The sequence below is a fragment of the Pelophylax lessonae genome (assembly GCF_965119305.1).
Source record: "Pelophylax lessonae genome assembly, chromosome: 2".
Lineage (NCBI taxonomy): Eukaryota > Metazoa > Chordata > Amphibia > Anura > Ranidae > Pelophylax > Pelophylax lessonae.
Window position 1 is genome coordinate 445,911,850 of NC_138769.1, and position 27,885 is coordinate 445,939,734.

Genomic DNA, 27,885 nt, shown 5'->3' on the forward strand with positions numbered 1-27,885 from the left:
ACATTGTGTCTCGGCCTGGCCCCTCAGTTCCTCCTCACAGGATATGACTGACAGCAGCAGGAGCCAATGGCTCATACTGCTTTCAGTGAAGCCTGTGAGAGCAGAGAGAGAGAGGAGAGAAGATCTGCACACAGACCGAGCACTGGATTGATAGAGGACTCAGGTAAGTATTTCGAGGATTTGGGAGGAGGGGAGGAGCAGCTAGTGGAAGGGTTATTACATTAATGCATAGGATGATGCATTAAGGTAAACAACAACTTTTGACTTTGGAAGCACATTAAAGTCAGTGTTGGCTGTACACTGGGTCTGTTTTCCTGAGAACATATAAAACAACCTTTCTTTACTGATATAGTTGTTAAATTTATGGCAGCCGTTAATATAAAGCACATGAAATAAAAAAAAGCATGCTATTTAACAATATAAAAAATCTTCCATAGCTGTACTAAAATTGAGAGAGTAGATGTCTGTAAAGGTTCTCATTTATTCAGGTCATGGACTCAGGTAATGGCTCTGACTGTCGAAAAATCATCATCATTTATGTCCAAAAGGTATGTAGCACTACCCCGTGTAGGAGTTACTGATGTCAGGGATTCCCCATTGCTGCACAGCCAGTCACACAGCATTTCCTTCTTGCATCCAAACACAGAAATCAGTCCTTTGGCTTGTTTTTGTTGTTTTATTAGGGGATGATAACTTGGATGGCGTAAGGGATTATGGGATACCCAACTTGAAAATCCATAAACAGAACCAGGGACAACTCCCTCCCTATTTACAGATTCCTCTTCTTCCTTCCTTATGCACAAACTTGGTTCCCTTTTGTACATCTTCTGGTGGATCTCACCCTGGAGGAGCTAACAGTCTCTTGTTTACTCAGCAACAGCTCATTACAGGCTAGGAACTCTCAGTCCCTTAGTAAAGTTTCACATAAGAAGTGAACAGCTTTTCACACCTTCTTCAGCTTTCCCACAGACACTGATCCTAGTTCCACTGCTTGCAGAAAATGTTAGCCCACCTGGCTGCTTTCTCTTCCCAGTTCCCCTGACTGACACGCACATAGATATTTCCCAGGGCAAAGTTAGATGAAGACTTCGCACACCGCTGTCTTTAAGAGAGCACTGCTACAGCCAGCAGTCTCTCCCCATGACTGTCCCTGAATCGTGCTGATATACTCACTGTCTCTCCTTGCAATCTCTCTGCTGCCTCTCCGGTTTGGGTTCCTCCAACTGTCTCCTGTGGTGGGATCCTTCCAGGCCAGTCTCCTGAGCTCCAGTCCGAAGTAAAATGCCTCCCTGGCAGGGGTCCCTCGAAGGGCCACCAACAGCCTCTCCTCAGCACTGCTTCTCCATCTTCCACCTGTCTCCCCTGCTGGCATGGCTCATGTCTATTTAAGGGGTACTTAGTTCCCTGCCAGACCCCCAACCTGGGGATTGGCTAAAGGCCCCTAGATATTCAAGGCGAACCCTCCAAGCTTCCGTCCACTATTTTCTAGAATTTTCTCCAAACAGTGGGATGCACCAGGATGAGTCACCCAGCCCTGGCCTCTTATAACCCTGACCCAGATTTAGTGACTCAGGTTTATCCTTGAGCCAGACTATAGTTGACCTACTCTCACTTGTAGTAGTACACACTAGAGGGTTCTACAGATAGTTCCATCAACCTATTCCAGTAACCATGGAATGTGTCAAGGGAGATATCGATTGTCCAAGAACATTACAGGAGAGGTGAAAGTTTGTGAAACCTCTAATTACATGAGTCATTGTTTCTGACATTCAGTAGGCCTGAAGAAGCTGTTTGAATAAACATGGAAACATCTTTATCTACAGTAAAAGTCCGAATAAGCGCCGGTTCACATTACCGCGACACTACTTCGGATGGCGACCTCCGAGGTCGCGGTGCGAGCAGCGCGCCGCGACCTCGGAGCGGCCGCCACGGACTTCATAACATTGAAGTCTATGGCGGTCGCCTCCTGGTCGCCCCAAAGAAGCTCCGGACCCTTTTTCTAGGTCGGAGCGACTTGTGTCGCTCCTATTAGAACGGGTCCGCAGCTTCCCTATGGGAGGCGACCTGCGGCGACCTGTGAGGCGACCAGGTCGCCTCACAGGTCGCCCTAGTGTGAACCGAGCCTAAATGTGACTAATTACTGTTAGCTAAGATAGTAGATATTGAGGATTGTTTTTGTATAGCATTGCATGTATGCTGTGTAGTGTTTTGGCATATTTGTCACCTTGGGCCAAAACAGCCATATACTTAGTTTATTTCCCTTCCCATATACATTATATGGCAATCTGACAAATGGGTACAACCTGAACAATGTTTTTTTCTTTTTAACCTCCCTGGCGGTATGATTCTTTTGGATTTTAGGTGCTGAAAGCGGTACCATTATTTTGCATGTAATTCTTGTGAATGAGCAGCCCAAACCAACTGTATACATTTATTATATATATATATATATATATATATATATATGTATGTATACATATATTATGTATACATATATTATATATATATATATATATATATATATATATATATATATATATACCTGTATATATATATAATGTATACAGTTGGTTTGGGCTGCTCATTCACAAGAATTACTTATATATATATATATATATATATATATATATATATATATACGTGTGTGTGTATATATATATATACATATATATATATATATATGTATATATATATATATATACGTATATATATATACATATATTTACATAAAAAGTACAGTAAAACTGCAGGAAAGGGCACTGGGGGGCAATGTAATGTGATTTTATTTTATTTTGAATGGTATCAGTGTGTTTGGTGTGTTTTACATTTGAATTTGCCGCCGGTTCCACCCCCCTGCGGACGTCACGTCGCCGGAGACGGAAGCCGGGGCTCGCAGACGATCGGGAGAGAGCTCCGCCGCCGCACACCGCCGGGATACATCGCTGGATCCCGGAGAAAAGGTAAGTAAAGCCTCTTCCAGCATCCAGCGATCTTCCTAGCGCTACCCCGAGTGTGGCTCGGGGTTACCGCTTTTGGCACTAAAATCTAACCCCGAGTCACGCTCGGGAATACCGCTAGGAAGGTTAAGTGATCATGCCAGCATAATACATGCTCTCTTTCCCCAAACACGTAATATCTTTAGAGAAGGACAGCTAGAGAACATCTAAACACCTGTGCTCTTATGTCAGTAACAGCAGCTAAATATATTTCATCTGGTTATTTGTACGTTCCCTCAGAAATGATTTATCAGGGGGTTCTGTACAAATGTCAGTCATCTCCTGACCTTGTCACAATTATCCAGTTGGAGGGAGCATGATCAACTCATGTTCCTAAAGTATATGTGAACCTTTACCTTGTAAAACAACCCATTCAGTTTAAAATAGAAATGCAAGTTAAAACATTTGTGTGTATACAGGGCTTTTTTTCAGCTGGAACTTGGTGGAACTCAGTTCCACCACCTTTGGCTCAGGCCCTCTGCTCCCTGCTCATCACTATCATTTGTAAACACAGGGTCGTGGTTGAGTTCCTGCACCTTTTTTCTGAGAAAAAAAGCCCTGTGTGTGTATATATATATATATATATATATATATATATACAAAAACAAATACAAATATTTGTGTGTAAAAAAAAAAAATATGATAAATTTGTGTCATTTGTGTACAGTATTGTATAACTGCACCATTGCCAGTTAAAGTAGTGCAGTCCTGAAGAGCAAAAAATGGCCTGGTCATGAAGTGCATTTCTGCCTTTACAGTCACATTTTATAAACCTCCAAGTTACAGTATGGTTGGCATGTGTTCCCATACACACAGCATATCTAGAAATAATTAAAACAATATTTTTTTACATCTAGTTTTTTACTTGGATCAAGTTTAAACATAGGATTCGATAGACAGCTTGTATTGTTCAGAATGGCTTGCAGTGTGCAAATATGGGACAAGTTTAGGGACTTTTTTTTGTGCATTAACATACTTAACTAACACTTTGTTAGGACCAGGGCCGGAGTGGGACTCATTTTCAGCCCTGGAGTTTCATGCCTTAGACCGGCCCACTTTAGTTCACGACTGACTATATTAAAATAATGTAATTAAAACCTCAGAATATAAGTTTGCAATGGAGCACTGTTCTCTACAGCCTTGTAATTCATTGTATTTTTCAAAAAATATCATCAATTCCAATTCAGTGCAAATACTCCCCTACACTGACACCTCTGACACCTACACTGACCCCCCTACACTGACTCCCCCCCCCACACTGACACTTACACTGACCCCTCCACTGACCCCCCTATCAGTATAGACAGAAAGGGCATGGAGGAGATATTCGGGTATAATAGAGGGATTAGGCTTAGGGATGGAGGAGTCTCACTTACCTGTTCCGAGGCTCCTTAGATTTAAAAATGATGCCGCCTGGCACCAACATGTCACCACGCATGCGCCGCCGCTCGGGAAAGCTTGTATACGTTCGGCTATTCCCGGGAATAGCCAAACGTGTACGGCCTTTCCCGAGCTGCGGCGCATGCGCGGTGACATGTTGGCGCCGGGCGGCATCATTTTTAAATCTAAGGCGCCGCAGGAGCACATCGGGCCGCCGACCTAGTGCCAGGACAACGGTCCTCGTGGCCACCAGCCCACCGGGAATGATCCCCGTGCTCCCGATTAGCCAATCCGGGCCTGGTTAGGACAGACACTGTGCTCATCTAGTTTACAACATTACATAGGAGAGGAAAGCTAAGCAGGATTTTTAAGCAAGAAAAAAAAGGTAAAAGGCAATTTTAAATATATTTTTTAGGCTTCATGTATACTGCAGCTGGTAAACGGATGTTTATGAGCATTTGGGCATTTTTTTCAGCAGCCCCTGAACTCTACTCAATGTTACTTTATGTGTACAGGCATTTATAGTAGTTTAGAAGCAGTTGAGGTTAGAAGCATTTTTCTGAAAGCAAAAAATCGCGTTCAGGACGGTAGTTTAGTGGCATCTGAAATGCCAAATGCTTGTAACAGAGTGTAAACGCGGTAACTCAAGTTTAAAAGCAATTTCCCTTATAGGCATTTTCAATGAGAGAGAGAGAGAAAAAAAAAAGCTTCTAAACGCAAATGCTCATAAATGCTGCTAAAAGCAGCATGTAAAAGTGGCAAAACTGACGTTTTTGACCGTCGGTTACTAGCTGTCAAGTTCCAGCGTTTAGAAGAGGTTTTCAAACGTTGTGTACATGAAGCCTAAGAGTCGGTTCACACTAGCGCGACTTGTCAGGCGACTTGTCAGCCTGACAAGTCGCGCTCCCTCGCGGCCCATTGACCGCGACAGGACCCGTTCCAATAGAAGCGACACAAGTCGCTCCGACTTAGAAAAAGGGTTCTGTACTACTTTGGGGCGACCTCGGAGCGACTTGCATAGACTTCCATTATGTGAAGTCCCTGCAAGTCGCTCCGAAGTCGTGGTGCATGCTAATGCACAAGTCGCCCCCGAAGTAGTAAGGTGTCGTGTCGCCTCAGTGTGAACCGGCTCTTACAGTTATGCTATGTAAGGGTGAACATGTAACGATTATAAAGTATGTTATCCCAATGTGGCTGCAAAAGTGGAGATACACGCTAAGAAAGGCAGACAATGGATAGTAGGTAAAATTATTCTTACAGATCGCTGGACAGAATATCACTCATATGTAGGGAAAATATTGCTTTTCACAGTGCAACTTTTACATATCATATCTTGAATTTTAATCAAACCTTTATATGTGTGTATTATTCAACGACTTGTTTTAAATAATCTTGTAATGCATATATTTAGTTAAAGTGGAACTAAACTGTATCTGAGCACAACAAACTGAAAACAGGATTTATTTTGTAGTATTCAAAGCAAACTCCCCCATCCATTCATGTCTCCATGCATTATTTGTTGAGAAATCACTTTGAAAAACACCCCCTAGCAATTTTAGCTGTGGCCATCTTGAGTAAGGGCATAGGATTCATGGAGAATTCACTTTCTGAAATCCAAATGCCTTAGCTCAGGCAGGAAGGTGTGCATTGCTGGGAAAGCCCCCCTCCTCCCAAGGAAAGAAAAATTCCCATGAAGACTCCTGGGATGAACAACATTATTTACTAGGCCAGGAACCAAGAAGCAACTGAATAAATGTAATAAAAAGTTTAAAACAAGTAACTATAATATACAGTGCCTGGCCAAAAAAAAGTTGCCACCTGGAATTATCTAAGCAACTAACTAAGCTAAGCATGCAGTGAGTATCCTATTGGATAGTTACAGCATGTGCCCAAAGAATGAAGTCAGCTGACTACCTGAATATACTGAATGACCAGGTTATTCCATCAATGGATTTTTTATTCCTTGATGGCACGGCATATTCCAAGATGACAATGCCAGGATTCATCGGGCTCAAATTGTGAAAGAGTTGTTCAGGGAGCATGAGACATCATTTTCACACATGGATTGGCCACCACAGAGTCCAGAACCTAACCCCATTGAGAATCTTTGGGATGTGCTGGAGAAGGCTTTGCGCAGTGGTCCGACTCTCCCATCATCAATACAAGATCTTGGTGAAAAATGAATGCAACACTGGACAGAAATAAATCTTGTGCAGAAGCTTATCGAAACTATGCCACAGCGAATGCATGCCGTAATCAAAGCCAACAAAATATTTTTTGGTGGCGACCTTATTTTTGGCAAGGCAGTGTACAGTACATACCAATCAATATACTAATGCTAGAAACATAAGGAATACAAATAGTTAATGTTGATTGAAGGAGTTTATTTCCTCTTTAAATGACACTGCAACAAACATTGTTTTCTGTAATATCAAAGTTTATTACTTTGGCCTCAACAGCACGAACATTTCTTTTTCTTTAGCATAACAACATGTGCCATGTCTATGAATAAATACGTGGAAGAGAATGTGTCCCAGAAATCCTACACTACCATCAAATACTTCATGAAGATGCTGAGCAGTGTCAGTGAAACCTTGATCTTTATCTTCATGGGTGTGTCCACCGTTGGGCGAAACCACGAATGGAACTGGGCCTTTGTGTGTTTCACATTGTTCTTCTGCTTGGCATGGCGTGCAATGGGTATGTTGGTTTAGCACCTGATTACATTTATAGAACAAATTAGCACAGTATGCCTGATAGTATTGTCTGAGTGAACTCTTTTCAAAAATAATTTTTGCAAACAAATTGTTTGGAAGTATATAAAATTTATAGAGCTTCCATGTTAACCTGTTACTTTTGTATTTATTCTATTTATAAATGATTTAAGTAATCAGAGTAGACAAGAAAACAGCTTGTTGATCCTGTTTATATATGTTTGTAGTGGCTGGTAGTTATTAGACTAGGTCAGTGATGGTGAACCTTGGCACCCCAGATGTTTTGGAACTACATTTCCCATAATACTCATGCACTCTGCAGTGTAGTGGAGCATCATGGGAAATGAGGTTCCAAAACATCTGGGGTGCCAAGGTTCGTCATCACAGGGCTAGGGTAATAATTGTGCATTGAAGCAGTGCACGTGTTACCGCACAATTTTTCACACATTGTTACTGTGCATTGTGGTAGGACAGCCCGTTTATTTAAATAGGCTACATCTAAATTGCACCAAAGATGTCCATGACCTTTTTTTTTTTTAAATCATTGCGCACCAAAACACACGATACTTTGTTGCCGAGAGTTTTGTCCCATAGTTTCGCACAAACTTTAGCAAGGTGCGTTGGGAGGGTATTAACAATTATTACCAAAAGGGATGTGTGTTTTGTGCATTGAAGAAATGCGTAAGATTTTGTGTACATCCCTGCATTGCACAAGTGTAAACCTAGCCTAAAAGGCAGGTACCTAGAAGTGTCTGTACTTACCTACAGCAGCTTTCATTGCCTCCTCTAAACGTGAATGCCAGGCCATCATAATAGGGCAAAACTCCAGCACTTCCTTGCAACTACGGAGCTTGCATGCCTTCAACTGCCTCACGCACATTCCTACAGGCTGGTGGTTGAGGCTGCATATCATTGTGGTGATTCAATTTGATGATTTTCATGGAGCAGGCAAGCTCCAACACTACCCAAAAGTGTTGTAGCTTTGTCCTTCCACAAAGGCCTGGCATTTGGGTGTGGGTACTGCAGAGTACAGAACGGCAGTGTTACTTTAAAACGGGTCTAAGTCCAAAGGTTCTTTACCTTAATGCATTGTTCCCCAAAAAAAGCAGGCAGAGGGCAAAGGACTGGTCACAAGTATTACATGTCTTCTCCCTGCAGATTAATTTCCCCCCTAATTACTGACTTGCCATGTCTTGCTCTGCACTATGTCTCTGTGTAGAGGTGGCCATCCTGGAGTAGGCAGGACTTTATTCCTCTTGTCACAGCCTCCAGCAAGTAGAGCATTGAGCAGCACAGTAGTGATGTAGTGACATCACCAAATCTCACTCCAAATCTCCTGGCATTAGTGGATGCACTGGTATGAGGCTATAAATAGAGGAAGTACATCTACATATCAGGAAGTGCACGCCGGACCCGAAAAATAGAGAGGGGGGAAAAAATGATTTTGCCTCTTGGGAGGCTTCCCGACATCTGCCCCCTCTCTGCTTTGATGCGCGACATCACATGACGTCAGAAGGGGCAGTGCCACCGGGTGACATAGGAGGGTGGGCCCGCTCCATGCCTATATAAGAACTGCCAAAGCAGAGAGGAGGCAGATGGCAGGATGCCTCCCAAGAGGCGGAAGCAGTTTTTATTTTTCATTTTTTTCGGGTCTGGTGGGCGTCGTGATTGGGGCCCTCACTCATCCCCTCCCTTTTCCTGACCTGCCGAGGTGCCGAAATATTGCTCTGGTATTGACTTTGGGGGGGGGGGGGGGCCCTACACTGTTTTTTTTTTAATTTTGGCATGGGGTTCCTTTTAAAATCCATACCACGGAGGAAGGGGGGGCTACACTGGTTTTTTTTTTCTCATCTGTATTGCTGGGAGACGGTAATACATTACAGCCGCAAGCAAGTTTAAATGACATTTTTTCCTTTAGAAATGTCAGTATTGCTGCAGCAGGCTCCATACATCATACAGATGTGCCACTTTCCGGGCACATTAACAGGACTCCCCAGGCACGATATTTAAAGGAATTTTTCATTTTTATTTCACTTTAACCATCATTAAAATCACTGCTCCTTTAAAAACTATTGTTTAAAAAACATTTTTTTTTTGCATTGATACATGTCCCCGGGCCCCCCTACACTTTTTATGGCAATAACTTGCATATACGTAAGCCTTTTAAAATGAGGACTTTTGATTTTTCATTTTCGTGTCCCATAGACTTTAATAGAGTTTGCGTGTTCCCTAGAACCTTTTCCCTGTTCGAGATGTTCTGGTGCGAACCGAACAGGAGTGTGACCTCTGACTTGGTTACATACAGTACATACCAGAGTAAATGTTAAAAACAACACTATATTTGCACCAAAAAATGGCTGGTTCACTAAAGGTAAGAGTAGCAGCCTAACTTTGTCTCTATAGGTCAGCCCAATGTACTGATGCGTCAATCTGTGAATGTGTAGTCTAGGTCATATTAGGACGTTAGTGATATCACAACAGTTCAACCCCTCCACCTCTTCTCATATATTGCCACAAAAGTCTCAGCTCCCCTTCCTCCCCTTGAAAACCTCTTGCAAGGAAGAATGTCCCTGGACAGTAGTACAATTCAAGAGATAGGATGGTTCTCTGTTAGTTGAGAGACTTTCCTTATTAGTGGTTTGTACACATTCCTTTGGTTTCAGAAAAAAGTAAAGTTCCACTCAGGGATAAAACTACCATTTTACAACCTCTCCCTCCCATCCCTCTCTAACCTATGATGACATTCTCCCTACTATCCCCTTACCTGGTGAAGGCAACAATTCTCACCTAAGACTGGCATCCAAGTCCATTGTCACTGAGAGTTCTAGTGCGGGGAACTGTTAATCCAGAGCCGCAATGCACCTCCCCTATTCTTCCCTGTGATTAGGTCAGTCCTTCTCTCTCTCCTGAGAGCACCCCCCTGGTGGCCATCAAACAGGAAGTGTCTATATCATGGGTCTCCAAACTTTGGCCCTCCAGTTGTTCAGGAACTACAATTCCCATCATGCCTAGTCATGTCTGTAAATGTCAGAGATTTACAATACCTCATGGGACGTGTATTTCTGCAACAGCTGGAGGGCCGTAGTTTGAGGATCCCTGGTCTATATCATGTGGGCACCCAAAGAAAAACCCAACAGAAAGCATGCTACCATACCAGTAATTGATTCTCTATTCTAGAAACCTTGACAGAAGAAACCATGCACTTATGAAAGTGTCACCCTGCTTCTCTCTTTGTGATGCATTTTCTTATACACAGCACATGCCAATCAGCGGGTGCCAGCCAATGGATGACTGCCGGCACCCACCAATCGTCGGGAAGACACATGGGACAGAGCTCTGCCTATGTATACAAGGCAGAGCTCTGTCCTGTCAGTGGGAAAGTAATGGATTTTCTTTCTCTGCAAAGCAGGGAATAAAATCAATTCCTTTCCTTAGTAAAAGTGTCACACACAGGACACCAAAACACTGGTTAGGCACACATTGAACACTTTGATCGCCCTAGATGTTTAACCCCTTCCCTGCCAGTGTCATTAGTACAGTGACAGTGCATATTTGTAGCACTGATCACTGTATTAGTGTCACTGGTTCCCAAAAACTGTCAAAAGACTCAGTTAGTGTCCGATTGTCTGTCAGAATATCGCTGCCATTACTAGTAATAAATAAATAAAAATTCCAGTATACTGTATACACCATAGTTTGTAGATGCTATAGCTTTTGTGCAAACAAATCAATATACCCTTTTGGGATTTTTCTTTTACCAAAAATATGTAGCAGAATACATATTGGCCTAAATTTATGAAGACATTTGATTTTTTACATTTTCTTTATTGGATTTGTTTTATAGCAGAAAGTAAAAAATATATACATTTTTTTTTTTCAAAATTGTCAGTCTTCGTTTTGCTTATAGTGTAAAAAATAAAAACACAGTGGTGATCAAATAACATCAATAGAGGCTCTATTTGTAGGAACAAATGATATCAATTTAATTTATGCACAGCGTTGCATGACCACACAATTGCCAGATAAAATCACGAAGTGCTGTATAGCAAAAAATGGCCTGGTCATGAAGGGAGGGTCAATCTTCCAGAGATCAGGTGATTAAAGCATATCTGTGGTCAAAATGTAAAATCGAATATTTATTTCCACATTGTTTTTCAGTTATTTTTAGCCTACTTCTGTTAATCAGAATGATCTTAAAGGGGTTGTAAAGTCAGAAGTTTTTTTTTTAATCTTAATGCATTCTTTGCATTAAGATAAAAAGCCTTCTGGGTGTAGTAGCCCCTCCCAGCACCCCCTAATACTTACCTGAGGTCCATCTCTGTCCAGCGATGTCCACGAGTCCCTCTCTCCCTCCTGATTGGCTGGGACACAGCCGCAGCACCATTGCCTTCCTGTGACTGTCAATCAAAGTCAGTTAGTCAATCAGGAGAGAGAGAGTGGGTGGGGCCCGAATGGAAGCTCCATGTCTGAATGGACACACAGAGCTGTGACTTGGCCCGGGTGCCCCCATAGCAAACTGCTTGCTGTGGAGGAACTCGACAGGAGGGAGGGGCTAGGAGCAGCAATGAGGGACCCGAAAAGAGGAGGATGCGGGTTGCTCTGTGCAAAACCAACTGCACAGAGCAGGTAAGTATAACATGTTTGTTATATATAAAAAAAAACAAGACTTTACAATCACTTTAAAGTTTGTGAACTTACTTTGTGAAGATCCCCACACAATTACTTCCTTGAATTCTATGACATATTCACAATTACCTGTGGTTGGTACTGCTGTGTCACAAATTTCACAGAGCCTGCCTTCTGAACTACAGAGATATTGAGAGGCGGAGTTTAAGGAGGTGCAGTCAGGACAGGAATTGCAGGCAGCAAGATATCATGGGATATGTAGTCCTTAGAAATTGAAAGTAAACAGCAGAGGAACAGTTGCAAAGCATGCAGGGAATCTGAGAGGTTGTGGAATAAGATGACCTGCAGGTAGCAGAACTCACAAAGTGAAGGGAGATTTTGCAAGTGAGCTTATATTAGATTGTAAAAAATCAATTGTTTGCTTTGCTGTTACAATGATGATGATACTAAAGTGTTACTAAACTCACAACAGTAAAATCAATCTGTATATGCAGTAAAGCATGCTTGTTATACTCACTGTGGAACCTAAAGGGGTTAATCCTCTGCATTGTGTAAAAAGGCTGTTTGATCCTGTATGCACAGATCCTCCCCTTCTTCCACTGACTCCAAAAAATGTTCGGCTAATACAGAGCCTTTGAAGTCAGGCTGCACATGCTCAGTTTGGTGTGTATTGCTAGAGAGTTTTTTTTTTTTTTTCTTGGGAGAGTGCATGTGATCAGCACAGGGCCAATCAGAACTGTCCAGACATGTCCAGACAGAGGGTCAGGAGTCCTTAAGCCTCATAGGACAGCTCAGTGCAGTATGAAAACTCCTCCTACTAGCTTCAACAGGAACAGGCAGAAGTCACAAGCGTGCTATATACTACTGATGAGAAAAGGTATTTAGCAGTATATATTTACTTAAACGATTGCATTTCCATGTTCTGTGTACTGTGGGAGACCAGATATAGTAAATGCAGGGTCCTGGGTTTAGTAACACTTTAAATGAAAGTGTATGCTGTGATCATAGATTTCCATTAGGCCTCATGTACACTGCTGCTGATAAACAGATGTTTAGGAGCAGTTGGGTGTTTTTTTCAGCAGCCCCTGAACTCTCCTCTGTGTTATCTTATCTGCCCATGTACACTGAGTCGTTTATAGACGTTTAGAGGCAGTTGAGTTTAGTGGCATTTTTTTGAAAGCAAAAAAATATGCGTTTAGAAGAAAGTTTATTGGTATTTGAAACGCCAAATGCCTGTAACAACGTGCAAATGCGTCTAAACATGGTAACTCGCATTTATAAACGTTTTGTTTATAGGTGTTTTCAATGGGGATACTTTTCTGACCATTTTACAATGTAAAAACGCAAACGCTGCTAAACGCGCATAAACGCGGCATGTAAACATGGCAAAACTGACTTTTTAACCGTCAGTTAGTAGCTGTCAAGTTCCAGAGTTCAGGAGAGCTTTTCAAACGTCATGTGTACATGAAGCCTAAAAGTGCATATCTAAAAGTTTTTTTTACTTTTTTTTTTTTTTTTTTATAGGTGTATTTGTCCTGACTCAGATAATCAACAGATTCCGCACAATAACTCTGACGACAAAAGACCAGTTTATCATTGCATATGGAGGGCTTCGAGGTGCAATATGTTTTTCTCTAGTCTTCCTCCTCCCTGATTCTGCTGCGTTTCCAAGAAAGAAACTCTTTATTACTGCAGTAATTGTGGTGATTTTTTTCACAGTTTTTATTCAGGTGAGACTGAAGATGACATCCAGTAGAATTTGCCAGAACCTCATGAAGTGGTTTTCTGATTTGAACTAATACTCGGAGGGCACAAGGCTCTTCATGAAACAATGAGACACACCGCTCAGTCTACCACTATAGCAGGGATATGGAAACTGTGGCCTTCCAGCTGTTGCAAAACTACAAATCCCATCATGCCTCTGCCTCTCGGTGTCATGCTTGTGGCGGTCAGAGTCTTGCTGAGCCTCATGGGATTTGTAGTTCTGGAACAGCTGGAGGGCCACAGTTAACATAACCTTGCACTATAGTATACTACGTAATGTGAACATGCCAGCTGTTGTAGACCTCTAAAGTGTATGTCCCCTATTACTGTTATGCAGGGCTCCATTAAAGAGAGTTCTCCACACCTGCCGTATTGTGACAAAGATTTTCCTCTTGCATTGACAATGGTTTCACAAGATGGAAATTAAGCAAATCTTGAATAGCAGTATAGCCAGAAATTGGAATGAAATTTTTTTTTTTTAAATAAGAATAACCATACTTTATGATACATAGTGCATACTTTTATTTTTAAATCAAATAAAGTTTTATTGAGCCACCATAATAAGTAACAGAAATGTACAGTACATACAGTGAAATGTTATTTTTAGTAGAGCAGGGAAAGGCTAGAAACCCTGTTACCCTTTTTTGCAGATTTCCCTTCACTGTTGTCAATGCAAGGGGGAAATCTTTTTAACAGTGCCTAACAGTGCCACCAATAGCAGTAAACATGCAGTAATCCTTCACCTTTGTACATAATTGAGACGTTTTGGCTAGACTTAAAATGATAAAGTCTAATTTATTTTTGTTAAAAATAACAAACATGTAATGCTTACTTGCCCTGTGAATTGGTTTTGCACAGAGCAGTACAGATCCTCCTCTTCTCGGGTCCCTCTTCGGTGCTCTTGGCCCCTCCTCCTTGAGTGCCCCCATGGCAAGCAGCTTGTTATGGGGGCACCTGAGCTAAGCCATGCTTCCTGCATCCATTCAGACACAAAGTAATGGCCTGGCCCCACCCCCTTTATCTCCTCATCGACTTACTGACTTTGATTGACAGCAGCGGGAGCCAGTGGTGCCGAACTGCTGTCTCAGCCAATGAGGAGGGGAGTCCTGAGCAGCCGAGACACTCCTACAACATCGCTGGATGTAGATGGACCTAAGGTAAGTATTAGAGAGGCTGAGAAGGGCTGCTGTACACAGAAGGCTTTTTATCTTAATGCATAGAATGCATTAAGATAAAAAAACCTTCTGACTTTACAACCACTTTAAGCTTTCAAACTCTTGCCTAAGAACAGGTATCACAAGGTGTCTGTTATAACTTTTGTTAGGCAGCAAACCCTCTTCAGTAGGCTTATCTGATTTAGTTTCATTGTTAGAGGGGCCTGACTTCTGAGCCAAATCTTGACCAACTAAATTTTGGCACTTACCTTTTCTCTAATGCTGCAGGTCTCCCACCAGCAACTTTTCCTGCTAGGGGTGCTAGTTTTCTGGCATGTCCATTGGCTGGCGCCAGATGGTGTGACTCATCCCACCACACAGGGACCTGTGCTGGCAATATAAGCTGAGCTGCGCTTGTGCAGCTCAGTTTACATTCTGGAAAACACTGCAAGCAGGCAGGTAGGTGTATTTTATTGCAGAAGAGACATTGCATACCTCTTCTGCAATAATTCCCTGCCTGCTCACAGATTGTTCTAAAAAAAAACTTAATTTCCGCTTTAAGGGCAACCTACTTTTGAGAGGGGGCAGGTCAGTGGGCTGAGCTAAATCAAGAAAGTCATGCCCCAGCAACAAAGGGAAACTAAATCAGAGAGGAGCACAGATGGTTTCTACCAAATGCAAGTAATGGTAGAAGGGATGGAAGAAGTTTCCTAAGCCCTGCCCAGGTTTCTACTCTTAGGGGCGCACATAGAAGTAATAAAAGAAAAGAGAGTGAGTATAGTACAGGCAGCTAACCTATAACTTTGCCCTTCATTTGCAAAGTAAAGGTTTACTTTAGAAATGCATAAATAGTAGCAACTCAAAAAACATCCTACTTTACTATCTGGCCTTCTGGTATCTGTGAGAAAAAGACAAAAGAAAAGGGGCGCACCGACCTAGTGCATCACCACTAAAACCATTTATTAAAATATTAAAAAGTATACAATATACTCACAAAGCGGGTGTGATTATACACACATCAACATTGCATATACAATCTCCAAGGTAGCCAAGGTCCCATACGTAACAAAATGGCATGCAGAGTGCCCCATGCGACACTCTGCATGCCATTTTGTTACGTATGGGACCTTGGCTATCTTGGAGATTGTATATGCAATGTTGATGTGTGTATAATCACACCCGCTTTGTGAGTATATTGTATACTTTTTAATATTTTAATAAATGGTTTTAGTGGTGATGCACTAGGTCGGTGCGCCCCTTTTCTTTTGTCTTTTTCTCTCAGTTGGTTCTGGATACCCTTGATCCTGAGGGGGCAGCAAGACCATTGGCCCTTTTTTTCCATCTGAGTCTGAAGTGCATCTCTCTTCCCTCCATCATATTCTACTTGAGCGCAGGAGATTTGCTTTACTTCTGGTATCTGTGCAATCTGGCCTCCATGTCTAAGGCATTGGCCAGCACAGCATTTTAAGATACCCATTCTTTAATATGTTGCGTAACTGTAGTGAGGAAGTAATGAGAATGCAATGAACATTAATATAATTAATATATTTGTTTATCCTTTTTAAGGGCATTACCATTCGTCCATTGGTTGAATTTTTAAATGTGAAGAAGGCAAATGCAAAGCAGCAGATGATCAGTGATGAAATCCATAGCCGGGTAGCTCTACTTTAACAAATGTTTTTATTACTATTGAGAACGCATTTGAATATAAAGTCACCTTTATAATTGTGGTATATTAAGAGATTTCTACTACATTTGTTGAATGTGGCATTTATTTTCTATGGGGAATGTAACAGGAGGGGCTGGAACGTGCAAAGATGGTCAGCAAAACTGGAAACCTAATGCTGGAATATCAAAGGCTTAAAAAACAAGGAACTGCCTCCGCTTATCAGGTTCCAACTATAATTAAAATATCACTAAGGGGTTTATTTATAAAAATTTTGCTTTGTGAATGTCTCAACAGTTGAGCAAGTGTTAGGAATAATAAGGTACTGTTTGCAAAATGTGTTTAATAGTTTCCTTTTGCCTTTCGCCTGGCTAATGTAACATTCCCTTGCATTCAATCCTAAGTGTAGCCCTGCCCCCAGGGGGGCTGCTAGTGATGTTCATATCCTCCTCACTTCTATTGCCCTGAAGACCTTCCAACTTATTTGACACTGTAGGCTCAGACATGTTGAATGAAGAATACCACCAGGTTTCAATAAAAGATTAGCTTTACTATCTTTAGCAAGAAGAATAAACAATATTGAATTCAAACATCAAGCGATATTCAGGAAACAAAATAAAGGGAAGATCCTGAGTCCTCGAACCCAAAATAGCATAGGATTCAGCACTCAGGATCTGATATATTAGAAAGCAGATAACCAATGAAATGAGCAACAATATATGAAGGCTGGGATATTAATTATTCATCAGTAAATCAATCCTCCCTTAACTTGTGAGAGTGACCTTTGAATATAATCAACTGTACTCTAAGAGAACAATGCAATGAATCTAACTTGAATTAGTAACACTATCAGAGTGCACTCTGTCACCTATAGGGGGCCCCTTTTACTTGGGATGTCACAAGTCTCCTGGTCGAGCAAGGCCTTGCTAATCTTCACCGGCAACAAGATCCTTAGTCACCTAAAAGAGATTATTTGTAATCCACAGTAAAGGTAAAAGTTAATTGTAATCCATTAGGAAGAGGTATCAGCCTCTAAACTCAGTCAAGTTGTGATGTAGATTGAGAATGTGGAATGAGGCCTACACAATTTGCCACACACTATTCAGCACTGCAGTGTCCTGTGGCAACTATCTGATGTCAATATAGTTTACTATCCAGACTAAAACTGGGTCACAGGCCTTTCCTGACTCAATCTGATAAACTACTGAGTCTATTCCAATTTGGTTGTCTCTCACCCGATCCCTCACTAGGACTCGACACTCCACAGAACACTTTCAGACTCTCCCCGGTGTCCTCAGCCTCAGTCTGCCATCACACCCTGTGGCCAACTCTCCCCTGCTCACCGCAACAGCTCTTCCCCATTCCTCACAGCGCGCTGTCCTCGAGGCAAGAGAGCGAACCAGCCATCCCGCTCCCTATTTATCGACACTCCCATCCGTCCTTGCGAAACCCAGTGCTCCCTGGGAGAATGGTCCAATCAGTCAAGTCCTCCATAGCATCCACTTCCTTGAAGACTTCCTCTCCCACAATCCATCAGGCCAACTTTCCAGGACCCTTAGTCTTAAAGACATAGAACAACATCTAACAGGCTTAGCTGAATCTTTGATCCGGGCTACATAAGAGAAAAATAGATATAGTAACAATCGACCATGGGAGTTAACATTCCCCAATAGAGTAAATAGCCCTAACACTATAGGCTAAGCACATTAGACCAGCAGAAAAAAGAATGAAGGAGATGTCTGCACTGTGTACAGTTTATGGAGAATCTTGTGTGAATGACAGAATAAAAAGGTGTTTGGCTGAATGAACCTCCAGCTGCAGTGTAAAGTGAAAACCTATAACAGTGGTATTATTATTATACAACAACTTACTTCTGGTAGTTGGAGAGCCAACACCCTCCCACCTTCCTAACAACAAGGAACTCATCCTTGCCCGGCACATTTAGCTGTCAGCCAGGGATTCCTGAATCACTGGTTAATGTAAACAAACAGCGCTGGGGTGGGGAGTGCCTACACTTTTTTTCTTGCTTTTTGCATGAGGTTCCCCCTTAAGATTTATACCACAACCATTTTTGTCCCGCTTAAAATCCAAACCAGACCTAAAGGGCTTGGTGTGACAGCATTAGTTGAGTTGTTTGTACAAGAATCTCCGTAGATCTCGGTAGATTGCCGCTCAAATAGTCTTAGCCTATTGCATTAGGGTATTTTCTCGTGAACGTTAACTCTCATGGTTGAATGATCCTATTTTTCTCCTAGGATTGAAAGCTAGGGAATGTTACATTCGCAAGGCAAAAGGCAACAAGGAAACTATTACACACACATTAGACACACTACAGGGATTATTTATTACTCTGGCATGAATGTTGAGACATCTCCAAAGTAATTTTTTTTAAATCAACTCCTGACTCTTTAATTAAAAATAGTTATTGTCATCATCATTAAACACTCTATTATTCTAGCAAAGGAAATTAAAGTGGTATTAAACCCAAAAGCAAACATTTATTATAATGCAGTTTACCAATTTTTAGATGTGATGGCTGCATTGATTTTCTTTTGGAGGCATTCTTTCTTCCATTTCTGCTGATCCAGTCAGCATTTTTGTTGTTTTTCAAAAGCACAAGCTCTTCAGCAGAATGTATCTGAAGACAAGCCATTTACCAATGTCAGGGGTGCCTAAATGCTCAGATTTTTTATTTATTTATGTAAAATCTTTATTCTAAAAGGAAAAAAAAATTGCTGTAACAGATTGTAATGTGTGAGCTGGGGTTTGGCTTCCATTTGTTTAGTGTATTTAAATATGCTAATACTTTAATGCTACCCTCCTCTCAGACTGACAATGCTGCTGTCTGCTGTGCTCCCTGTGCTCATTAAACCAGAGTAGGGGAACTCTAGTACAGGAGGTGGGTTACTGGCCAGATCAGCAAGTGAAAACAGAGGGGAAAAAGCCTAAGAAAAAAAAAATATTAATGCAGCCACCACATCTAATTATTGGTAATATGCAATATAATACATTTTTGGGTTTTGGTCTACTACTGCTAATATAAACGCTTTTCCTTTAACAATTTTGAAATAAATTGTTGTACACTTTGAACAGTGTGGTAAACCTTTGTTAGCACATGTTGAATGTGATGACACCATTGTTGCAATAGGTATGAATGGATAATTATAATCATCTTGCCTGGGTAAAAACATTCACGTTAGTCAAATTTATTACGGTATTTAAAATGTGGGCATCTGTACTGAATGTCAATTAGCTAAATAGAACAGTGAGTATTATCAAGAGATAGCTACAGAGTGACATTTGTCTTCTACTTAGTGATTTTAATTTGATTATTTAGAATTCTGGACTATGTGTACATGTCAATAACTGAGTGTTAATTTATCCCCAGGTTTTGGATCACATGAAGGCAGGCATTGAGGATGTATGCGGTCACTGGGGACACAACTACTGCAAAGACAAGTAGGTTAAAATATTAAAAATGATATAATATGCAGCATAACATCTAATAAATGCTATGGCTGAACATACCTTTACCTTGAAATGTTTTTTTCCAGCATTGAAGTAATTAACGGATTATGTGACAACACCCAAAGCACTAGGGTGGTACTTTTAATTGTAGGGCTTTATAGTAAATATACAGCATGCATGCTTGCATTTCAAATACATTGGCATACATTGCTCTTACCTTTTCTTTTGTAATCTCTGTCAAAAATATATTTTAAATAATGAGTAAGGCGACATATTTAGTTGGAGAAACTTTGAACTGAAAAAAAAAATGTTGGCAGGAGTGCGGCCATAGAAGGGTCAGGAATAGATACCCATGAATTTCTCTCATTACAAGTTTCTTTTTGACAAATAAAATCCTACAATGTTTCCTGGCCATGATTTTGACATTGTTTCCCTTAAAGTGACCTTGCCATTACATAAAAAACATCCCTTAAAAAGGCATATCTGCAAAGAAAAAAAAAAAGAAGGGCAACCACATGCCTTTCAGGCTGCTTCGAGCTTGAAAAATCTTTATATGAAATCTTTAGGGAAATTGATACTTCCTGTAGTGTCGATCTTCACAGCATGACCCCCTCTAGTCTTTCCCCTCTAGCCTTTACATTCCTACTGTACCCATTAATGCATAAAGGTTAGCGAAAAGAACTGCTGAGTATCCAGTGAGAGCTGCTGGTTATCTACCTCAAAAGTGGACTTTAGGGGACCATTTTTCAGTATCAAAGTGATGTTCATTGGGGCAAGGTATGTGGAAAATTAAAGTGGTACTAAACCTAGGACCCTGCACTCACTAGATCTGATCTGCCACAGTAAAAAGAACATGGAAATGCAATTATTTTAGTAAATATAATACACTAAGTACCTTTTCTCATCAGCAGTATATAGCAGTTTTGTGACTTTTATCATTGTCTGGCCAAGCACTGGTTAAAGCTTGTAGAAGGAGTTTTCATTCTCCTCTAACTGTCCTACGAGGCTGCAGGACCCCCGACCCTCTGTCTGGACAGTGCTGATTGGCCCTGTGCTGATCACATGCACCCTCCCAAAAAAACCAAAAAAAAAAACCTCTTTAGCAATACACACCAAACTGAGCATGTGCAGAGTGCCTCCAAGGCTCTGTTCTATCAGCAGATAGATTGGGGACAGTGAAAGAAGGACAGGATCAGAGGAGACAAGATCAAACAGCCTTTTTACACAATGCAGAGGATTAACCCCGTAGGTTCTACAGTGTGTATAACAATCATGCTTTACTGCATGTACACACTGATTTTACTGTTGTGTTTTTACTAACACTTTAAGGGCTCTTTCACATGGAGCGGACCGCATTGTGATCCGCTCCGGCACTTTTTTTTTTCACGGAGCGGATGACATTTGTGTCATCCGCTCCGTATGTCCGCATATCATCCCATCCGTTTGCGGATGATATACGGACATAATGTATGTCTATGGGCATTGCGGATGTCAGCGAATGACACCACTGACATCCGACTTTGCATCCGTTCCGTTTTTTAAACGGAACAAAAATAGAGTTCTGTTCCATTCCAAAAAACGGAACTGAACTGAAAGGATGAAAATCGGATGTCAGTAGATGGTCATCCGCTGACATCCGCAATCCCATTGACATACATTATGTGGGTATATCATCCGCAAAAAAATAGGATGATATACGGACATGCGGAACGCCCGTGTGAAATGGCCCTAAGTATTCAGTCTTCTTTTACAAGCTTGCCTTTTTAGAATATTTATGTTTAATTGCAGGTTCACTTTACTATTATACAGAGAAGTGATTAGTAATGTTGGAAAACAACAATGGAGTGGGATGGCCATCCTGCTGTTATATGGACTGTGTAGAAGTCCAGTTTACCGATGTATCAGTGCCTTTAAATCATAAATATACTCTATGCATTGTGCCACTATGCAAAGCTGGGAAATCTGAAAGTGCAAGATCCAGTTCCAACTTAGGGACATGTTGGACTGGGATCTTCCACTTTTCCACCTGCAGTCCTTTCTGCAGGGATAAAGCTGTAGCCTAGTCTTGAAAACCATTTTAAATTGCCAGTTATTATTATTTATATCAGAAAGTATTTGCGTAGAGTTTAAAATTTTGCAGTTTGTATCTGATATAGAATGTAGGTGTGTGATACAATACTCACATAAGATTTCTGCCAAACATAGGTTTAAGCAGTTTGATCAAAAATACCTGCGTAGACTACTGGTACGAGAAAATGAGCCAAAATCAAGCATTGTGTCCTTATATAAAAAACTGGAAATTAAGCAAGCCATTGAGATGGCGGAATCTGGCTTGAGTAGGGACCCATCTTTATCATCATTGGGGTAAGTACTACACAGATTAGACTTTGTGAAAATGTGTCTCTTGTTTATCATATCAGGTGGTTATTCATTGATCCACAAAGCACTTACATTGGTCTAAAGGGAATTTTGATAGGTCTGTGGTGTGCTACATTGGGCTGCAGGCAACATAAATTTATCACTCTATAAAAATAAATGCATCTCTCCATCTCGTAGATATCAATAATATGAATTTTTGTCAGTGGTAATAAGACAAAGTAAAAAAGCAGACAAGCCAAATTACTAGAATTAAACTGATCATGGAAATTATAGAGTTTAGGAATATGTGCACATGGGCTATTATATGGTGCTTTCACTGACACACATAGGCTGATATGTGGTGCTTTCACTGAGTCACATAGGCTGATATATGGTGCTTTTTACTGACACACATAGGCTGATATATGCTGCTTTCACTAACACACATAGGCTGATATACAGTATGGTGCTTTCACTGAGTCACATAGGCTGATATATGGCGCTTTCACTGACACACATAGGCTGATATATGGTGCTTTCACTGAGTCACATAGGCTGATTGATGGTGCTTTTACTGACACACATAGGCTGATATTTGGTGCTTTAACTGACACACATAGGCTGATATATGGTGCTTTCACTGAGACACATAGGCTGATTGATGGTGCTTTTACTGACACACATAGGCTGATATTTGGTGCTTTAACTGACACACATAGGCTGATATATGGTGCTTTCACTGACACACATAGGCTGTTATATGGTGCCTTCACTGAGACACGTAGGCTGATATATGGTGCTTTCACTGACACACATAGGCGGATATATGGTGCTGTCACTGACACACATAGGCGGATATATGGTGCTGTCACTGACACACATAGGCTGATATGTGGTGCTTTCACTGAGTCACATAGGCTGATATATGGTGCTTTTTACTGACACACATAGGCTGATATATGCTGCTTTCACTAACACACATAGGCTGATATACAGTATGGTGCTTTCACTGAGTCACATAGGCTGATTGATGGTGCTTTCACTGACACACATAGGCTGATATATGGCGCTTTCACTGACACACATAGGCTGATATATGGTGCTTTCACTGAGTCACATAGGCTGATTGATGGTGCTTTTACTGACACACATAGGCTGATATTTGGTGCTTTAACTGACACACATAGGCTGATATATGGTGCTGTCACTGACACACATAGGCGGATATATGGTGCTGTCACTGACACACATAGGCTGATATGTGGTGCTTTCACTGAGTCACATAGGCTGATATATGGTGCTTTTTACTGACACACATAGGCTGATATATGCTGCTTTCACTAACACACATAGGCTGATATACAGTATGGTGCTTTCACTGAGTCACATAGGCTGATTGATGGTGCTTTCACTGACACACATAGGCTGATATATGGCGCTTTCACTGACACACATAGGCTGATATATGGTGCTTTCACTGAGTCACATAGGCTGATTGATGGTGCTTTTACTGACACACATAGGCTGATATTTGGTGCTTTAACTGACACACATAGGCTGATATATGGTGCTTTCACTGACACACATAGGCTGTTATATGGTGCCTTCACTGAGACACGTAGGCTGATATATGGTGCTTTCACTGACACACATAGGCGGATATATGGTGCTTTCACTGAGTCACATAGGCTGATTGATGGTGCTTTTACTGACACACATAGGCTGATATTTGGTGCTTTAACTGACACACATAGGCTGATATATGGTGCTTTCACTGACACACATAGGCTGATATATGGTGCTTTCACTGACACACATAGGCTGTTATATGGTGCCTTCACTGAGACACGTAGGCTGATATATGGTGCTTTCACTGACACACATAGGCGGATATATGGTGCTTTCACTGAGTCACATAGGCTGATTGATGGTGCTTTTACTGACACACATAGGCTGATATTTGGTGCTTTAACTGACACACATAGGCTGATATATGGTGCTTTCCCTGACACACATAGGCTGATATATGGTGCTTTCACTGACACACATAGGCTGTTATATGGTGCCTTCACTGAGACACGTAGGCTGATATATGGTGCTTTCACTGACACACATAGGCGGATATATGGTGCTGTCACTGACACACATAGGCGGATATATGGTGCTGTCACTGACACACATAGGCGGATATATGGTGCTGTCACTGACACACATAGGCTGATATGTGGTGCTTTCACTGAGTCACATAGGCTGATATATGGTGCTTTTTACTGACACACATAGGCTGATATATGCTGCTTTCACTAACACACATAGGCTGATATACAGTATGGTGCTTTCACTGAGTCACATAGGCTGATTGATGGTGCTTTCACTGACACACATAGGCTGATATATGGCGCTTTCACTGACACACATAGGCTGATATATGGTGCTTTCACTGAGTCACATAGGCTGATTGATGGTGCTTTTACTGACACACATAGGCTGATATTTGGTGCTTTAACTGACACACATAGGCTGATATATGGTGCTGTCACTGACACACATAGGCGGATATATGGTGCTGTCACTGACACACATAGGCTGATATGTGGTGCTTTCACTGAGTCACATAGGCTGATATATGGTGCTTTTTACTGACACACATAGGCTGATATATGCTGCTTTCACTAACACACATAGGCTGATATACAGTATGGTGCTTTCACTGAGTCACATAGGCTGATTGATGGTGCTTTCACTGACACACATAGGCTGATATATGGCGCTTTCACTGAGACACGTAGGCTGATATATGGTGCTTTCACTGACACACATAGGCGGATATATGGTGCTGTCACTGACACACATAGGCGGATATATGGTGCTGTCACTGACACACATAGGCGGATATATGGTGCTGTCACTGACACACATAGGCTGATATGTGGTGCTTTCACTGAGTCACATAGGCTGATATATGGTGCTTTTTACTGACACACATAGGCTGATATATGCTGCTTTCACTAACACACATAGGCTGATATACAGTATGGTGCTTTCACTGAGTCACATAGGCTGATTGATGGTGCTTTCACTGACACACATAGGCTGATATATGGCGCTTTCACTGACACACATAGGCTGATATATGGTGCTTTCACTGAGTCACATAGGCTGATTGATGGTGCTTTTACTGACACACATAGGCTGATATTTGGTGCTTTAACTGACACACATAGGCTGATATATGGTGCTTTCACTGAGACACATAGGCTGATTGATGGTGCTTTTACTGACACACATAGGCTGATATTTGGTGCTTTAACTGACACACATAGGCTGATATATGGTGCTTTCACTGACACACATAGGCTGTTATATGGTGCCTTCACTGAGACACGTAGGCTGATATATGGTGCTTTCACTGACACACATAGGCGGATATATGGTGCTGTCACTGACACACATAGGCTGATATATGGTGCTTTCACTGACACACATAGGCGGATATATGGTGCTGTCACTGACACACATAGGCGGATATATGGTGCTGTCACTGACACACATAGGCTGATATGTGGTGCTTTCACTGAGTCACATAGGCTGATATATGGTGCTTTTTACTGACACACATAGGCTGATATATGCTGCTTTCACTAACACACATAGGCTGATATACAGTATGGTGCTTTCACTGAGTCACATAGGCTGATTGATGGTGCTTTCACTGACACACATAGGCTGATATATGGCGCTTTCACTGACACACATAGGCTGATATATGGTGCTTTCACTGAGTCACATAGGCTGATTGATGGTGCTTTTACTGACACACATAGGCTGATATTTGGTGCTTTAACTGACACACATAGGCTGATATATGGTGCTGTCACTGACACACATAGGCGGATATATGGTGCTGTCACTGACACACATAGGCTGATATGTGGTGCTTTCACTGAGTCACATAGGCTGATATATGGTGCTTTTTACTGACACACATAGGCTGATATATGCTGCTTTCACTAACACACATAGGCTGATATACAGTATGGTGCTTTCACTGAGTCACATAGGCTGATTGATGGTGCTTTCACTGACACACATAGGCTGATATATGGCGCTTTCACTGACACACATAGGCTGATATATGGTGCTTTCACTGAGTCACATAGGCTGATTGATGGTGCTTTTACTGACACACATAGGCTGATATTTGGTGCTTTAACTGACACACATAGGCTGATATATGGTGCTTTCACTGACACACATAGGCTGATATATGGCGCTTTCACTGACACACATAGGCTGATATATGGTGCTTTCACTGAGTCACATAGGCTGATTGATGGTGCTTTTACTGACACACATAGGCTGATATTTGGTGCTTTAACTGACACACATAGGCTGATATATGGTGCTTTCACTGAGACACATAGGCTGATTGATGGTGCTTTTACTGACACACATAGGCTGATATTTGGTGCTTTAACTGACACACATAGGCTGATATATGGTGCTTTCACTGACACACATAGGCTGTTATATGGTGCCTTCACTGAGACACGTAGGCTGATATATGGTGCTTTCACTGACACACATAGGCGGATATATGGTGCTGTCACTGACACACATAGGCGGATATATGGTGCTGTCACTGACACACATAGGCGGATATATGGTGCTGTCACTGACACACATAGGCTGATATGTGGTGCTTTCACTGAGTCACATAGGCTGATATATGGTGCTTTTTACTGACACACATAGGCTGATATATGCTGCTTTCACTAACACACATAGGCTGATATACAGTATGGTGCTTTCACTGAGTCACATAGGCTGATTGATGGTGCTTTCACTGACACACATAGGCTGATATATGGCGCTTTCACTGACACACATAGGCTGATATATGGTGCTTTCACTGAGTCACATAGGCTGATTGATGGTGCTTTTACTGACACACATAGGCTGATATTTGGTGCTTTAACTGACACACATAGGCTGATATATGGTGCTGTCACTGACACACATAGGCGGATATATGGTGCTGTCACTGACACACATAGGCTGATATGTGGTGCTTTCACTGAGTCACATAGGCTGATATATGGTGCTTTTTACTGACACACATAGGCTGATATATGCTGCTTTCACTAACACACATAGGCTGATATACAGTATGGTGCTTTCACTGAGTCACATAGGCTGATTGATGGTGCTTTCACTGACACACATAGGCTGATATATGGCGCTTTCACTGACACACATAGGCTGATATATGGTGCTTTCACTGAGTCACATAGGCTGATTGATGGTGCTTTTACTGACACACATAGGCTGATATATGGTGCTTTCACTGACACACATAGGCTGTTATATGGTGCCTTCACTGAGACACGTAGGCTGATATATGGTGCTTTCACTGACACACATAGGCGGATATATGGTGCTGTCACTGACACACATAGGCGGATATATGGTGCTGTCACTGACACACATAGGCTGATATGTGGTGCTTTCACTGAGTCACATAGGCGGATATATGGTGCTTTTTACTGACACACATAGGCTGATATATGCTGCTTTCACTAACACACATAGGCTGATATACAGTATGGTGCTTTCACTGAGTCACATAGGCTGATTGATGGTGCTTTCACTGACACACATAGGCTGATATATGGCGCTTTCACTGACACACATAGGCTGATATATGGTGCTTTCACTGAGTCACATAGGCTGATTGATGGTGCTTTTACTGACACACA

At 41.6% G+C, this 27,885-nt stretch overlaps 1 protein-coding gene across 1 annotated transcript in view; it reads left to right on the plus strand.

Moving 5' to 3' along the window:
* The window catches only part of LOC309546412 (sodium/hydrogen exchanger 2-like), a 112,002-nt gene that overhangs the window by 66,023 nt on the left and 18,094 nt on the right, over window positions 1-27,885 (plus strand). The window contains exons 4-8 of the mRNA XM_082246073.1: window positions 6,859-7,076; window positions 13,241-13,446; window positions 16,201-16,290; window positions 19,689-19,759; window positions 21,974-22,132. Coding sequence (XP_082102199.1) covers window positions 6,859-7,076; window positions 13,241-13,446; window positions 16,201-16,290; window positions 19,689-19,759; window positions 21,974-22,132 — 744 coding nt within the window. The remainder of the gene's footprint in view (window positions 1-6,858; window positions 7,077-13,240; window positions 13,447-16,200; window positions 16,291-19,688; window positions 19,760-21,973; window positions 22,133-27,885) is intronic.